This window comes from Labrus bergylta, chromosome 15 (assembly GCF_963930695.1).
Source record: "Labrus bergylta chromosome 15, fLabBer1.1, whole genome shotgun sequence".
NCBI lineage: Eukaryota > Metazoa > Chordata > Actinopteri > Labriformes > Labridae > Labrus > Labrus bergylta.
The window spans coordinates 6861132-6878283 of NC_089209.1; the positions used below are offsets into that span (position 1 = coordinate 6861132).

General features: G+C 40.2%; 2 protein-coding genes across 2 annotated transcripts in view; one reads left to right on the forward strand and one right to left on the reverse strand.

Annotated features, from left to right (window-relative positions):
• On the forward strand, positions 1–13256 carry hadhaa (hydroxyacyl-CoA dehydrogenase trifunctional multienzyme complex subunit alpha a). Its single transcript, XM_065963828.1, has 21 exons — positions 1–119; positions 685–726; positions 3373–3443; positions 3720–3853; positions 4030–4168; positions 4262–4381; positions 4580–4682; positions 4821–4943; positions 5884–6002; positions 6795–6851; positions 6972–7081; positions 7172–7306; positions 7892–8063; positions 9191–9277; positions 9517–9657; positions 9778–9846; positions 11021–11134; positions 11281–11362; positions 11659–11773; positions 11870–12015; positions 13111–13256. Exons 1-21 carry the CDS (start codon positions 53–55, stop codon positions 13254–13256), a joined length of 2292 nt encoding a protein of 763 aa, XP_065819900.1. The 5' UTR covers positions 1–52.
• The window catches only part of gareml (GRB2 associated, regulator of MAPK1-like), a 19418-nt gene continuing 15359 nt past the window's right edge, over positions 13094–17152 (reverse strand). Inside the window, exon 7 of the mRNA XM_020639949.3 lies at positions 13094–16830. Coding sequence (XP_020495605.1) covers positions 16233–16830 — 598 coding nt within the window. The 3' untranslated portion in view covers positions 13094–16232. The remainder of the gene's footprint in view (positions 16831–17152) is intronic.

Genomic DNA, 17152 nt, shown 5'->3' on the forward strand with positions numbered 1-17152 from the left:
TGAGTGGTTTCATCATCAGTTTTCTTCTTCGTTAATAGATCTTAAGGTGGATATGGCGGTTGTTCGTGCTGTCGGTGTTTTTTCCAAGTTTGCAACTGGGAAGTATCACCTATTATCAGGTATGTAGCAAATCAACAATTTATTAGTTACATTTTTAATTGCGTTTCTTTAAAAAAAAATGTTTTTAAAAGACTTGTTATCAGAGACTGGCCTCCATCTGTCAGTGAATTTTCTATTTCAACTGAGATAGTTTTTATTGTATGCATACATTATCTACTTTTCTTCTTTTTTATACTTTTTAAAGTAAGTTATAGAGATTAATAGAGATTAAAAGTGCCTTACTTTACAGAGTTAAAAACAAAAACAAGTTTAACATTAACACCATTAACAGACATGATATTAAGCAAAACTAAAACTTTAAAATATGAAACATATTCAAGTATAAGGTAGTTAATTACTAATGAGATTATAGGCTTAATATTTTACAAAATCTAGGCTTTGTTTCAATTAAATATGGGTGGTTAGTTTAGACTTTGTATGCTGGTTTACATTATTGTAAATATGGGGTTTGTTGTTAATTGGGAACATGTAGGTGTAGTGGTCATTTTCTACATCTCTATTGGCCCGAATTGTTAATTGGTTAATTAAAAAATGAATTATTTGCTTTCTCTGTCTGTTTCCCAGGTCGTGCCAGTCGCAGCTTCTCAATGTCGTCAACATTGGCAGGTAAATAAAAGCTTCATTCTTATTGGCTCATTAATTATAAATGATAAATTCAAGATAGTTTCAAGACCAGAGCAGAGGTGAATTAAAGAGTCCTGTCCAGACTCTACATTCTCCTGTTCTCTGTCACATTTTTACTCAAATGTCAGCTCAAACATACAGTTACTTGCTTCGTAAATAATCTTAAACAAATGTCTTCAAGTTGCCCCGAAGAGTTTTTCCTCCTTACAAACAAGAGTTATGTTTGCATGCATGTGTTGACTCGTAAACACACACTATGTCTATCCTTGAGCTGTAACAGAAGTTTAAAAAGGTTGTTCTTCCTTATTTGATGTTTGCAGAGCCTTATTTATCTTGCACCGGTATTGTTTACATCTGTGTTTAGCAGCTTCTTCTCCACAGCCTTTGTTTGTACATTGCTACACCTTATTATACTGTATTTCAATGAAATTTTAAAAAAGAAAACAGCTCTATGGAGGTTAAAAAAGACAAACAAACACAAAATAAACTTCTGCTCTGAGACGAGATGAGTTAGTTTCTCCAAACACTGAATATAAATGTGAACATCATCTTAAATACAACCTGTCAGAGAGGGAGTCGCCAGACGTTGATGACCAATCCATAAATAGTTATAGTAAACAGTTCATTATCTACTTGTTATGGTTACATTTTATATAAGAGTCCTTGTTATGATCACAAGGTAGCAGTAGTTTGTCTTTTATAAGTTTAAAAAAATGTTGAGTAACATGTTTAAGTATTGAAAGATTTGATCACTTTAAATTAGGTCCAGACTGATATTGAGATTTTTGGGGCCGATACTGATATCGATTTTAGGAAGAGAAAAAATCTGATACCGATATATCGGCCGATATCTTTCTTAGATCTATGTCCCATCTGTAGATATATATATATATATATATATATATATATATATATATATATATATATATATATATATAGATATACACATTTATTGTGTTGATCTCTCGAATGCAGTTATCAAACACTTGTGAGAAAGATATAAAATAGGGAAGAGAAGATGGAAACTGGAAAGTAACCGCGCATGTAAAGCCCAATTCACACATACTCCGTGCGCCGCGGCCCGTCAGCGCCGCGCACTACGTTGTACTTAGCCTCCACTCTAGTCAATCATTGTGTTCACACAGCGCGCGCTGCGGTCCGTCTCCGGAGCGAGCAACCGACGGCACTGCGCTCTGCTCTATTTTCACCGGAGTGCGCTGCAGGAACGCATCAAGCTGGACAGAATATGACAGCCCGGACAGGAAGTGAGACAAGGAAACCCACAGAGCATCCGGTCAATTTCAAAATAAAACACAATATACGGACTCGCGATCGTATTTTTCATCACTTTATCAACATGACGTCAAAACGGGAACCGAATTAACAACAATGCATCCTCAGAAAGACAAAGCAACATGTTGTTTGCATGTTTTTCTCTTTATTCCCGCGGGATCTTGTAGTTCTCCTGTGATGTGTCATGGGTGCGCTGATGTCCCAGAAACAGATCCAGTGTGAATGGGTGCGAGCCGTCCGATGGAGCAAAACCGTGTCGCTGACGGACCGCGGCGCGCACGGAGTATGTGTGAATTGCGTGTCAGTGCATCACCACTTGACACTCTGGCTGTGAATATTGTTTGTGATAATCCATACAGCGCCCTCTGTTGGTTACAGCCAGATAGAGAACTGTTAGTGTCGTACAACAATACTCAAATTAAATGCTATTCGACCGCTGAATAAATCAAGTAATATCGGCGCATATCTGCGATAAAATTAGCCGATAACGATAGTCACGGGATAAGCTAATATTGGCCGACCGATATTATCGGCCGGCCGATTAATCGGTCGGTCTCTACTTTTAATTATATTTTCATAAACATGTTTATGCGGACACATTATGAGAATGACCCACTTTAGACAAACTGATGAACACTTTAAGGACTTTTAAAAAAAAAAGATAAATAAAACATATGAGCTTCTTAGAATTGTTAAGAATAGCGTAATTATAACTTAGTCACCTTTTAGGTCATTCATTAAAATGATCTACAAATGTACAAGCAGTTTAGTTTGCACCATTTTAACTTAACAGTGTTTTCAGCAGCTGTCATTTCTAATGCAGATATTTTGTGTTAAGAATAGACTAGAATAGATGTTTATTGCCGTTTGCACAGGTACAGGACAGTGCAGGTACATTGGAATTTGTGTGCGTTTCTCCCTGAGTCAGCTTCTACAAAAAAGTTAAAATTATATGTAAAATAGAATAGCATTATAAGAAAAGTACAAATTTAAAAAAATAATAATAAGTTGTGGTAACAGCTAAGTAAATTAAAATAAACTGTACAGAAGCGATACACTGTATTAAAACAAAGATATAATACAAAAAAAATAACAAAGGGGAACACTGTACAATGAAATGAAAATATAAATATGTTTTCTTTTATATATATCAATATAGTCTTACTAACTCTAATTAAAGTTAGAGTAATTATTAAGTAATTAAAGAGGTCCTTCAGGCTTGTTTGTGCGACCCTCTTCTAATATTCTCCTGGGATAATGTGAAAACAGCAGAAATTAAAATGATACAATAGTGTTGGCCCTCTCTTTTGATTATAATTGTTTCTCTCCATCAAGCTCGAACACACGTCAGCTACGAGCTCAAGGATGATGTGGCAGTTGTACGACTTCATGATCCAACAGCCAAGGTGTGTGTGTGTGTGTGTGTGTGTGTGTGTGTGTGTGTGTGTGTGTGTGTGTGTGTGTGTGTGTGTGTGTGTGTGTGTGTGTGTGTGTGTACCTGTTTTTTTATGGGGGAGGGCGTAAACAAGTATATGCATATTAGAAAAAGGGAGATTATGTTTGTGACAGTCCTGACTCCCTGTCTTAGTCTCTCACTGGCACATGTGACATGATTAATCAGAGTATGTGTGTGGCTCCGTGTGTATTAATGTGTGTGTGTGTGTGTGTGTGTGGCCATACAGGTGAACACACTATCGTCGCAGATGCAGTCTGATCTGAAAGAGGTGATGGGGGAGATCTGGTCGAACAAATCTGTGAAAAGCGCTGTCTTCATCTCCAGCAAGCCTGGCTGCTTCATCGCCGGAGCAGATATCAAGTAAACCTCCTTTAAAGATGTAGTAAACTGAAGTTCAACACTTGCCTTTTCACCATAGACCGCAGCATTCTTTCTAATGTCCACCAGGGGGCCAGCAGTTGTTCCTGATTAAATATGTCTCTTCTTCTAACTGCTAGAAGTGCTATCCTTCTGAAGTTCTTTCCCTTCTTTTCTAGTATGATCCAGTCCTGTCAGAGCAGCGAGGAGGCCGCACGCCTCTCTCAAGAAGGTCAGAAGATGTTTGAGCAGATTGAGAAGTCACCCATTCCTATCGTTGCTGCCATCCACGGCTCCTGCCTCGGCGGAGGCCTGGAGGTAAAGCTCTTTTTGTGTGTGTTTGTGGCAAAAATGCTGGTTATGAAAACTAAGATTTGACCACTAAGCTTTGATCACATGTCATCTCTGTAGTTCGCGATAGCCTGCCAGTACAGAATCGCCACAAGATCCAAAAAGACGGTCCTAGGGACGCCAGAGGTCATGCTGGGACTTTTACCTGGAGCGGGTGGCACTCAGAGACTTCCTAAAATGGTATAAGAAACAAACACACACAAACACGCTCATATTATCAGTTATTGTCTTATAAGAACTGCCACATGTTTGTGCTACATAACTGACTATTGACTTACTCTGGAGTACACTAAGGTCAAGGTGCTTGCTGTGGGGAGATTTCAGATGAATATCAATCTGCTTGTTGCTCACATGTGTGTGTGTGTGACTTGTATGTAGGTGGGTCTCCCTGATGCGTTTGACATGATGCTGACAGGCAGGAGAATCAGGGCTGATAAAGCGAAGAAGATGGGCTTAGTGAACCAGCTTGTGGACCCTCTGGGTATGTTCTAACTGCAGTATTTTGTCTTCGTTGTGCTTTGTGGAAAGGATAATCCTGTCCTCATGCTGGAAACTTCCAGAGTTTATAGCTCTAGGCAGGCTTAGGAGAAATTTAAAACCTTGTGTTTGTTCACTCCAGGTCCTGGATTAAAGCCTGCGGAGGAGAGGACCATTGAGTACCTGGAGGAAATTGCAGTGGGCGTGGCAAAGGGTATCAGCAACAAGAAGGTTCCCCTCACAAAAGAGAAGAGCCTCAAGGAGAGTGAGTGAAGCCCGGTTTACACCAGAAGCCCTTCTCACTCCAGTCATCGTTGAAGGATTGATGTGACATATTTGCCGTTTACACGTTCACTACACTCATGAACATTTCCCCAGTTTTTTCGGGGCGAGGCTGCGTGTGTGAACACACACAGCCCCGCTTTATCCAGACCTTTTCCTGCCATCCTCATAGTTACATTTCTGCACAAAGTCAGAATGAGCTGATGTGAAGCTGCAGGGAAAAGTCCCTGCATGCAATCAGTTCAAAATCTGTGGGATCTTCATGCACGTAATGAAGCTGCTTCATACTCTTTTAAAGCTTACCAGTGTGTTCTATTTCACTTAATCATTAATGCTCTGAATACATATTAATAAGTCCCTGTCAGAAAAAAAGAAGCCTCATGCTGTGAGGGACATGTGTGAAATGGTAACTCTTGAAAATGTCAGGGGCAGACTTTTCTGACATTTTCCAGAAAGTTGCAGGAATGCATGGAATGGTGAAAGGGGCTGAATAGTAAGGCAAGTTTATTTGTATTTTTATGGTAATGGTGTTCCAATCAGAAAATCCTTTGATTTGAGGTGTTTCCTTGTAAAAAGAAAATCAGAAAACATGGAATCAAGACAGAATACTGGAGAGAGTGTGGATAAAAAGGCAAAACATAAGAACTTAGTCAGCCATCTATAGACGATGGTAAGGCATGGGATCAAAACACTACAGCAAAGGTTCAAAACTGGAAACTAGGAATGACAATTCAGCTATAGAAAATATAAGTCCCATATCCAAGACGTTACTTCATTTTGTATGCAGATTTCAGTAAGTCTGTGATGAGCTCTGATATGCAGTTGATATCGACCATGCAGATATACCAGTCGGGCTCTAGCTGCATCTTAAATATGGAAAGGGGGAACATGTGTTAAATGTTATCATGTATCTGTGTGCACAGAGCTGCAGGACAAACTGATGGACCTGGCTCCAGTAAGGAAGAAGATCTTCAAGACGGTCAGTGAGAAGGCCCAAAATCAGAGTAAAGGCTTCTACCCGGCTCCGGCCAAAATCATTGAGGTAAGAAGTTACAAACAGGAAACAAAGAAATCAGACTCAGACTCAGAATCAGAATCAGAATTGGGTTTTATTGCCAAGTACAACATACAAGGAATTTGACTTGGTGTATTGGTGAAATGACTTCAATAAGAATAATAGTCAAACATTAGACTTTTATAGCGCTTTTCCGAGTACTCAAAGACGTTTAACAACAAATAACAGCAAAACAACACAGTGAAAACAATACACCGCAGAAATAATCCAAGAGGAGGAGGATGAGAACAGAGTTTGTTGGTGGTTGTAGGTGATGTTGAAGAGGGTGTATAGAAAGTTTTTGACGCGGAAAAAATAAACAAATGTCCAAAATTAAATTACTTTCTGATGTTCCAGATGTTATTGTCACATATGAAGCAGAGACAAACCCTGATGATGATGAGCTCTTATCGTCGCGATTATACTGCTTGTTGTCGTTCTTTTGTTATGTTCAATACGTTGTGTTACGGCAAGAACTGTATGTTCACCTGTGCCCCCGTTTCCTGTTCACCTGTGCCATATAAACACTCAACCATACCACCTTACCAATTAACCCAAATGATCAATTAAACATATAAACTAAACCCATTGAAATACAATACATAAATACACACACACACACACACACACACTAAATTGGCTCCTACAGTGAGTTTTAAGGGATTTCTTGAAGGTAGAGAGTATAGGAGGAGTCTCTGATGTTTTTTATTTTATTTTGTTTTCGCATTTCAATTTCCACATGATGTTGATTTTGCGCATGTCTTGTGTTTGGCTGTGCAGTGTGTCCAGACTGGGCTTGAGCAGGGCCGAGAAGCAGGTTACCTAGCTGAATCAGAGGTGAGACTGTTACATAAGTAGACCATCGAAAAAGTACTTTTACATTTATGTCTTCATTCTCTCACATCATACACATAGTTGAATACGCTGAATTCTAGTCTGTCTTTATGTCTTCCCCAGAACTTCGGGAAGCTGGCAATGTCACCTGAGTCCAAGTCTCTGATTGGGGTTTATCATGGCCAGATGGCTTGTAGGAAGAACCACTTTGGGTTCCCAGAGAAGGAAGTAAAGTAAGAACTCTGATGAGGGTTAAACTGGGTCACGTCACCGAAACCATTTGTTACCATTTCCTCAACATGTCAGTATGTTTTGTGTTTCAGGAAGCTTGGGATCTTGGGTGCAGGGCTGATGGGAACGGGTGTAGCTCAGGTATCAATAGATAAAGGCCTGACCACCATCCTGAAGGACACCGATGTGGAGAGCATCAGCAGGGGGCAGGAACATATCTACACAAGGTTAGATAATGAAAAAGACACAGACTACAACAACCAAGAAGGGCTTTTGACCATATACACATGGCGGCCATTTTCCAATGACATCCACCTCAGGAAGCTTAACCTCTGTTTGAATGTTGGTCTGCTGTGTTCTTGGTTGTGAGCTGTACAAATGTTTTAAATCAGAAGATGCTGAGCAGTGTAATGGAAGATTATTTTAGGTCCAAACAATATATTTGATAACCCACTAGCCTCGACCAGACAAGCGCTAATGTTAGCATTCGCTTACTGCCTAGCTAAAACTGCTGCTAGCGAGGAAAGGGCGAAGTGCTAACTTCACTGTTTCATGGCATAACACTATACAGTAGATACAATGATTTCTAGTTAACTATAATGTAAGAATGGGAGTGGTTGGATGCTTACGTTAGCTTTTTTTCTTGTGGTAGCTAATATGTTGTCAAATATGATATGATTGTACAACACAGCAGAATGAAATCCTAGCACTAGTATGACATATATAAGGAAAATGGCTGCTCTTTAGACATTTGATGAATCAGAACCTCGTTGAAGTGTGTATGTTTTTTTTTTTGTTGTCTTTGTCTTTAGTCTGGACAATAAGGTAAAGAGGAAATTCATGACCTCTTTTGAGCGGGATGTCATAATGTCCAATCTCTCCGTCCAACTTGACTACTCTGGCTTCGAGTCTGCTGACATGGTGATAGAGGCCGTCGTCGAGGACATGGACATTAAACATCAAGTTCTCAAGGAAGTGGAGGCAGTGAGTACAATCTCCCTTTAGCGTCACCTTGAGAAAAACAACAACAAACGCTTGCATTGTTTCCAGTTTTTTTTTTTTTAAACAAGAAGGAATGGGCTCTAGGAAAAAAAAGAGCTATACCAAATATCAACAGCTCCTGTCCAGGCCAACGGACTGTTAAAAGAACTGTATACAGTTTATTGATTGGCCCATTGGTCACAAGCGGTAACCATGACTCCCTAATTTGCAGAGAAAAAGTAGATGTGCACGTTCGAACCACTTCCTACTGATTGGCTTTAATTAAGGTTGACAGCACTAACTAGTTAACCACGATTAATTAATGTCTGAAATGAATGCATTCATGTTTTTTTAATTTTGATTATTCCCATATTATTTAGTCATTTTGATGCACCGTGGATAAACCTCTGCAGCTTCTCCCTCTTTGAATGTCTCATTTCACAGCCCAGCTGACGAGTCCAGTAAAAGTAATATCCAGCTCATGACATCAAACGTTTCATTTTCATACCTTTCCTTTTAGCTTTTTTCACTTAGTTTTATCCATAACGAGTTCCTTTTTCTGTGGTTAAATTAATGCCGTAACCATCTATCTACCAAAAGGTCCACACTTTATTTCAGAATAAATTCAGGGTTGAATTCAAGCAGCAAAGTAAAGTAAAGTACTATCAGCTTAATACAGTGCAAAATTTCAAAATAAAAGCCTAACAATTTTCATTTTTAAATGCGAAATAATTTAATTTCAAACATGGGATTCAAAATGTGATTAATTGCGATTTAAAAAATGTAATTTTTTGACAGCCCTAGTTTTAAGTTGAGGACATGGGCCATTTGGATTGCACTTGTGGGCTTCACAGTAAGACTCTTTCAAAGCGAACGCTGAACTTGTCTTGAATGCCACTGGTTCTTTATATAACAAAATTTGGGAGTCCCCTGCTTTATAGTGAGATCACATTTTGACTGCAAAACTAACCTTTTCTCAATCTTTGAAAGCCTTTATCTCAACTTTAATGAGTGCTCAACAGGACCAAATCATGGTTATACTTTTTTCAACGTTTTAAGAAGTTACTACCATCATTTCTAAGGATTACATTTAAGTTATATGGTATTTGTTTTTTTCTTTCTTTCTGCAGGTAATCCCCCCTCACTGCATTTTTGCCACCAACACCTCAGCTCTGCCCGTCACAGAAATCGCAGCTGCCAGCAAACGCCCTGAGAAGGTCCGTCATACTGACCCCATTTACTATGCTCACACAATCTTTTGCGCGAGCAACCATGGATATTATTGCACTTCCACCGTTGAGCGTAGTGTCATGGAAGCTTTCCTGCAAGCTTTTTGTGGTGGGAGTACATTGTGGCCATCAACATGGATCTAGGTAGCAAGATGCAAAGAGTTTAAAACAAAAAACATGGGACACAAGCATTTTACCTTCAAATTGTTTCCTTTTTGCATGTGTAGGTGATTGGCATGCACTACTTTTCCCCGGTGGATAAGATGCAGTTGCTGGAGATTGTCACCACTGATAAGACATCTCAAGACACCATAGCCTCTGCTTTCAGTCTTGGAGTGAAACAGGGCAAGACTGTCATCGTGGTCAAGGTCAGTGTGACTCTGAAATGTTACTTTGACCACTATCTCGGTTATCATGTAGCTTACTATTGTATAAATCTTTTGTGTGTTTTATCTCCTTTCTCTGCCTGCTGAATCCCTGAACTTCAGGATTGTCCAGGGTTTTACACCACTCGCGTGTGTTTTCATCTGACCTTTGAGACTCTAAAACTATTACAGGTAAGCTTGAATAATGACTTGCCTCTGACACTTCTTTCCTTTATGGACACTGCATAAGGTCCCATTGCAAATATCCTAACTTGTTGATTTGAACCTCCAAATTACATTTCTGAATACTTCAAAGTTTGAAGGATTACTCATTCGTGAATAATCATCTTCAACACAAGATACACAGAGTAGCCCCAGAAAAGTTGTAAGGCCAGATGTTGTCGGGGGCTGGTAGCCAGGTTTGCCGCCTCCGAAGGGTTAGGGTTATTCAATACCAGTTTTTCCTTCACATCTACTGATGAAAATACCTTGACCTGATTAGTGACCAGGACAGGGTCTTGTCTCACTCTGGATGGAGGGGCTCCTCTGCTATAACAACCCACTCGTTGTACAAAATCCTGCTTACTTAAATAAATGTAGGCTATACTTGACAGATTTGGAAATTATTTAATTGATTTAAAATGAAACTTGTATTTAGCTGAACAAAAAGTCCATTGGAATCTGCAATTAGAGCAAATTGGTTCAAAGCAACTGGTAACTCTTAAAATGAGCTAACCTAGCTAGAATTACTTGCATTTGACAAAACACATCTTAAAACAAGCTAAGCTAGCTGATGTAACATTTAACTGGACAGTTACCTGGTGGTAAGGTAAGACCAGGTGAACAGGACCACAGCACCCAAGACATCAGGTATTATGTTTCACCATCAAATGCTAATGTTAGAAGGGGGGAAAATGCTAATATTAGCTGTTGTCTAACAGTAGCGGCTTCAAAATATTGGCTAATAAATATCCGTTTGTCTTATCAGCTGCTGATTAATTGAGAAGCTGAGAAATGTTAATGTTATTTGTCAGATACCGTAATTTGAGTATGCAACTTGCTAACCCAAAAAGTCCACAGCAGTGTTTCCCCTACCATTATATATGTAGGCGCTTTTTGTGCCTTTACTGTAGGGATATGATAGTGGATAGAGTTGGAAATCAGGGAAAGAAGTCATTTAAGGATACCTTTCCGATAGAAAAGGACAGCTGTCATTAAAAGTAACACATGAACACCAAGATTCCTTCAAGCGTTTGTGTCGTCGTGTCGGCTTGTCCCGAATACACTGGTGGTGTAACCCTTAAGATAGTTTCTGCACACATGTACAAATGACGGATAATAGCCTGACCTTTGTTTTGTTGAACAGGAAGGTATCTCATTAGAGGAACATACAGCCATAGGACACAGTGTTGGTTTATCCCTAAGCATCCCATTGATTTGTGATGAAGTTGGTTTGGACGTGATACTACACATATCAGAGGTAGGTTATGGTTGTTGTCTATGTAGTTGAATTCACATGAACTATTTAAACGTTATTAAAGAGTTGATTTGCATGTATCTTAGGTGTGAAATTGTTTTGAGTAAATAACCCATGGCATGTCTCCTGGTGTGTGTGCTTGCTTGTAGTTCTTGTTTAACGCCTATGGTTCTCGTTATGGAGAATCAGACACGCGCCTCTTAGAGACACTTCTGGAGAGAGGATTCAAAGGTAAAACTTTAACTCGATATAACTCACAAACTAGTCATTTCTGATAAATCATGCCACTAGTATGTCATATAAAGTGAAACGTAGGAAAATGCTGTCATTATTGACTGGATATTCAGTTCTATCATAAAACAAACCTGTGTTTTATCTATGCTTATCCATACAAATATATTTACTGTATACAGTAATTAAAACAATATGTAGGCACAAAAAAAGAATTTAAGCTTAAATGTGTGTTCTTTATGACCTACTGTATGTAGCGCTTCATATGTCTGACACGTGTTCATTATATCTTGTAGGTCGTAAATCTGGAAAAGGCTTCTTTCTCTATGAAAAAGGAAAGAACTACAAAAGTGTGAACACTCAAGCTGTAGAAATCATCAAGAAAGTTCCCCTGACATATCATCCTTCAATGTAAGACGACATCTACTGGTTTGTCAGCTCTCCACTTCACCCTGTCTGACCTTTGTCGAAATAAGTAAATGCTTCTGTTTTTTGTTGTTGTTGCAGTTCTTCAGCTTGGGACATAGAGCACCGGTTGATAAGCCGCGTAGTGAATGAGTCCCTTCTGTGTCTCCAGGAGGGAGTCCTGAGAAACCCAGTAGAGGGAGACATTGGAGCTATATTTGGATTTGGATACCCCCCAAGCATTGGCGGTAGGTCTCATTTTAAAGGAACACACACACACATCCTGAACCCGAGCTACATGTTTGACTTAGAGTTTGTCCACTGTTGGCAAAAGTTTGAACGGGCTTGGAATTATGGCAACAAAGAAACATGAACACTTTTTGTATATTAAACAATCATAATAATTTGAGTGATATATTACTTGTTAATGCTTCCTAGACCAGAAGTGTAGTTCTGATCTAGTAGTCAACCTTCTGCAGTTATGAAAGGTAATTGATAAAGAAAACACCTTAAGCTTTGAAAAGCTATTTCAAAGTTAAATTCAGGGTTTTTCTGACCTCTTTCTGCAGACTGCATTTTTAGTAAGGGGGAGCTGAGCTGCCAACATAAATTAAAATTTGTTTGCATTTTTTTCTAAAATTTTTCCTAATACTTGGAGGATGATGGTTCAAGTTCACCTTCACTCACTTGGCCCTGGGCTTCACTCGTTTTCTCACTTTACCCACCGACCGCTAACACGTTTTTCAATTGGAAGTGTGTGTACAGGCCAAGCGGCAAACTCTGGTTCTTGTAAAATGAAGCCAATGCGGAAGTTCAAAATCCTGCAGTTCCTCGAGTGTCCGCTTGAGGCCGGCTCCAGGAACACCAGAAGTCACAAACACACCACAGCCAAAAAAGCCGTTTTTACAGCATAAATAAACATGTTAACAGCCTGGTACAAAAAAAAACAAAATAGGTCTGATATCACTGGCAATATTGGGGCATTTTTGCCTTTATTATCTGGGACAGCTGAAGAGAGACAGAAAATGTTGGGAGGAGAGAGTGGAGGCTGAAATGCAGCAAAGGGCCGAGGACGGAATCGAACCCGAGGTCGCTGAGACGAGGACTAGTCTCCTTACATGAGGCACACAGCATAACCGCTAGGCGATCCAGCGCTCCTAAGCCAGTTTTTTTCAAGATCTCCTTTCAAGGATGTTTTTTTTTTGTTAAAAATGGTTATATCACAGTTTAGAACTGAATCTCTAAACGAGCAGCCCAGAAGTAAAAGCTTTCTCTGTAGTGTCACTGCTGATCTGTTTTTTTTTGTTTTTTTTTAAGTACTTATAATTCCCATTTCCATGCAGGTCCATTCAGGTTTGTGGACACGTTTGGCGCAGAGCGTCTCGTGAGCATCATGAGAAAATACGAGGAGGTTTATGGAGCTCCCTTCACACCCTGCCAGCTTTTACTGGACCACGCCAAAGACCCCAGCAAGAAGTTTTACAAATGATCCAGTTATGGGGACTGTGTAACTTGTACAACATAGAGAGGCAAAGCCCCTCCCCCCTCCCTTGGGACACTGTGGGACGGTGGAACACAACAAAAAGTGACTTCATCTTTTGACTCACAATTTAGCTCAACGTATGTCGGAAAGTTTCACTTTGGGAAGCAGATGTTCCTCTTGAATAATTTCTGTTTATCCTTTTGTAACCGGACAATTCCAACATTTGTTTTATCATGTTTAAAAAAAGAAAAGTTTCTTGTTGGAGCTATTTAATTGTGGTTAGAATTAGTTTTGGTATTTAGTTTACTAATATTTGGGTGGTGTTGTTTATTTAATTATTCTACATGTTTTCTTTATTTAGAAAATATTTTTGCTAGTTATTTGTTTAGTAAATTTAGTTTTGTATTAGTATTTTTGTTAGGTATTTGAGTAATACAGTGAGCACCGGTAATTATTTAAGTAAGAGGCAGGTAGAGGACCAGCATGCACCTGGGTGGGCCTATTGTTTTTCACCAGAGCAACCAACCACCAAAATATCACAGCTCTTGCATGGACATTGGATTTATTTTGCCTGCGTACATCACATCTTCATGGTGCATCAGTGGTCATTTGATTATTTTTGATATTAGTTTATTTAGATTTTTGATTTGTTTTTGGACAAATAGCCACTACATGTCTTATATTTCTGGATGTTTTTTTTACTTTGAAGCAGTCATCACAACAGCAATCAGCTTTACATACACATGACTTGTAATTTCATTTATTATAATAATGCATGGCTAAATCAGGCAAACATCAACGTGTGATCTGAGGTACACTTTAAAAAAAATCTATTTCTGAGGCAGTGGAAAAGTTCTATTATAGTACGGCAACACCTCAGGAGGACATGTTGTGTTTCCATTTGAGGGAATGTTAATAACAATTAAACCATCTCAAAAGCACAAACTTGATACAGTAGAACGTCTTTTTTCCAGCGAGGGTTTAGTTAGTGATCAGTACCAGGTCTCACTCAATTCTTGACTGGTTGCTTCTTACTTTCTGTGTTTTTTGTTCTTTTTTTTTTCAGATAAAAACAATTATCGTTTCATTATCTTTAAAAAAAAACAAAAAAACGCTCTTTTATTTTGCTTTCATACTTGCACAAAACTCTCGAACACTTCTTGAAATTTCCAGGTTGAGCTGCATGTACGAACACAAACAGCCAGACTTTTTTTCACTTCAAATTGAGGTGGTGGGATGAGATGGGCTGAGGTGAGGAAGTATCCTGCAACAGGTGCAAGACCATAGACTGTGTGCATGCGACTGGTGAAATTGTTTTCTATTCACCGGTATGTTCTTCTCTGCTCTTTGTTGATGAACTACACATAGCATTGATATAAAGATGAATACTCTCCTTGCTGTGTCGGACTCTGTAACGTCATCTGCCACTTCCACGTCATTCTTTTAACATCATGTTTTACTTCCTGAGACCCCCCCCCCCCGCGCCTCCCGTCCAGTCAGTATGAGGTGCATGTTTGAACAAACAACAGCAATATGTCAGGGGTGGTCTGCCTTAAGTTTCTGATGAATTTCAAGCGGTGCATGTGTGAAAACGACTAATGAGACGAATTCAGACAGAGCGGGTTCAGTGATGTTCTATAAGCTGATTGGTGATAAACGCTTTAAATCCTCTAATGGCCCCCTCTATTGCATAATAAAAATGTAGCCCTCACAGTAGCCGAGTGTAAAAACTTCATCACATCATTCAGTGTTTTATGCAGAAGCCCCAAGCCAAAATGCATCAGCATTTAATTCACTGTGTTTTACAGCGATTAGAGTCATTTCCTGTTGTTTACTCGAGATCTCATCCTATTTGTCTCATACCTGCAGAGTTGGAGAAGTTAAAACATCAACTTATAGGGCTTTCACACTTGCAGAAAACTCCCGAAAAACTCCTGATATTACCAGGAGGAGCTGCATGTGTGAATGCAAACAGCAGAACTTCACCCGGAGTTTCTCCTGCCAGACCCCTAGTACAGTATTTTTTCCGCAGCAAGTCCGAGAGAAAACTTATGTGAGAACGATATTCTCCAGAGAATTCACTTCGAGCCAATAGGAAGGGTAGTGACGAGTGAGTATGTATGTGAAAACGGCGATAGATTAGTGTTGGCATGGCAGCATGTCATGGTCCGTCCAATCACAGAGACCAGCCTGTTAGTGTTCTAGGTCTCCAGAAAATTATCCTGTTATCACGACAAAACAAGCCCTGTTATTTTGAGATAATGAGATGAATTAATTAATTGTAATGGGGGGATAAAATCAGCTTTTTATCCCGAGATAAAGAAAAAACAAGTTGAGATTTGTAAAAACAACTGAAATGAATGAATGAATGAGCGGGAAAACCAGCGTTGAAACCTCGTCATGACAAATGAATTAAATGAAAATCTCGAGAAAACAACCAGGATTAAACATTATCACGGGTAAATTGAGTAAAATATATTGTATGGCTGCATGTCCACTACAGCTTCAGAAATTCTTTATTAAAACTGAAGGCATGTTTTCCCTCGTATCAGATTTCATGTGCTGAAGGCCACACTAATCCATGTGGAGCTTAAATCTGAAGCTGAAGCGTGAGGATGAACTAATTCTTGACTTTCTGCCCCGAAAAACAAATTTAAATAGAAAACTTTCAACATATAACATTCTGTTTTAGCCATTTGTTAGTAAACCTAGTAGTCCCAGTGTGTGATTCAAACAGTCTTTTTTATAAACTTGTGGTATGAAGCCAATATTCAAGGTTTTTTGACCACAGGGTGGCGTTGTTTCCTTCAGCAAAGTGTCAGCTTGAGTCACAGGGGCTCAGCAGTCGCTTGGTCACAGTGGAAGGCACATTCAGGACGGCTCAGCAGCCAACAGGCACATTTTCAGGACAGTGTGTGTGTGTGTGTGTGTGTGTGTGTGTGTGTGTGTGTGTGTGTGTGTGTGTGTGTGTGTGTGTGTGTTTTAAATCTTCGGCCTCCAGCCTTGTATGAACTGTGAGATCTTAGTGACATGGAGTCGGCTCAGGTGGAAGTCCTGTGACAGGATGTCCTCGGTTAGCTGCACCAGGAGGCTGCCGTCGATCCGCTCCCTCTGGAACACGCCCACTGCTGCCTCTGATAGGCCGATGAAGCGAAGGCAGGCAGACACTTCCTCCAATGACAGCACAGAGAGGTCAGAAGGAGGACGCCAGGTGGGATCAGGGGGCGTGGACAGGCCCTCAGTTATTCCTGTGGATGTCCCACCCCCTTCTGCGCCTCTGGAAGAATCTGTTGTTGGGTTGGCGGTGGGCTCAGGTGAGGGGCAGGGGGACTGGCGGTTGAAGGGGTTTAACGCCCCGAAGGGAGCGAACCGGCTCTGCGGAGGCGGCCTCAGTCGAGGTCCAGAGGAGGTAAAAGAGTCCACCCACGGCTCCGCCCAGGCGGCCTGTGCCGGCTGTGGATTGGCTGTGCTGTCTGCAGGGAGAGCAGAGATGGGCTCGGGACTGGCGGGGTTTGGGGCGGGGCAGTCGGCCCAGGAGCACGGGTAACAGTAGAGGGACGCATCCGGAGAGGGCGAGCAGCTGGGACGGAGCAGATCGAAGGGTATCAGTCAACATGATTTTAAAAAGTACATGTGAAAACATGGATATGGTTTACAGTCATTTTCTTACAGCTGCAAGTCAGCTTTTCCAACATGATCATCACCATCGTTGGGTTTCATAACACTTCTTAAGAAACCAATGAGTGACATCACTGAGACTACGTCCATTTTTATAGGGATACAAAGATGACAACAGGTGGCATCCTTTTAGTGGAAAACAGCAGCGACTTGGGGTGGGACAAACTATTGATACAGTAACATATCGTCGCCCTGACTTGTGTGACACATTTTTTTAAATCGCT

Bases quoted from the DNA above. Each gene is read 5' to 3' on its own strand.
- hadhaa (XM_065963828.1), top strand. From the start codon at position 53: ATGGCGGTTGTTCGTGCTGTCGGTGTTTTTTCCAAGTTTGCAACTGGG. The intron at 4,944-5,883 runs GTGAGTGAAGCC...CTGTGTGCACAG, and splicing joins AGAGAAGAGCCTCAAGGAGA to AGCTGCAGGACAAACTGATG. The intron at 9,658-9,777 runs GTCAGTGTGACT...CCTGAACTTCAG, and splicing joins AGACTGTCATCGTGGTCAAG to GATTGTCCAGGGTTTTACAC.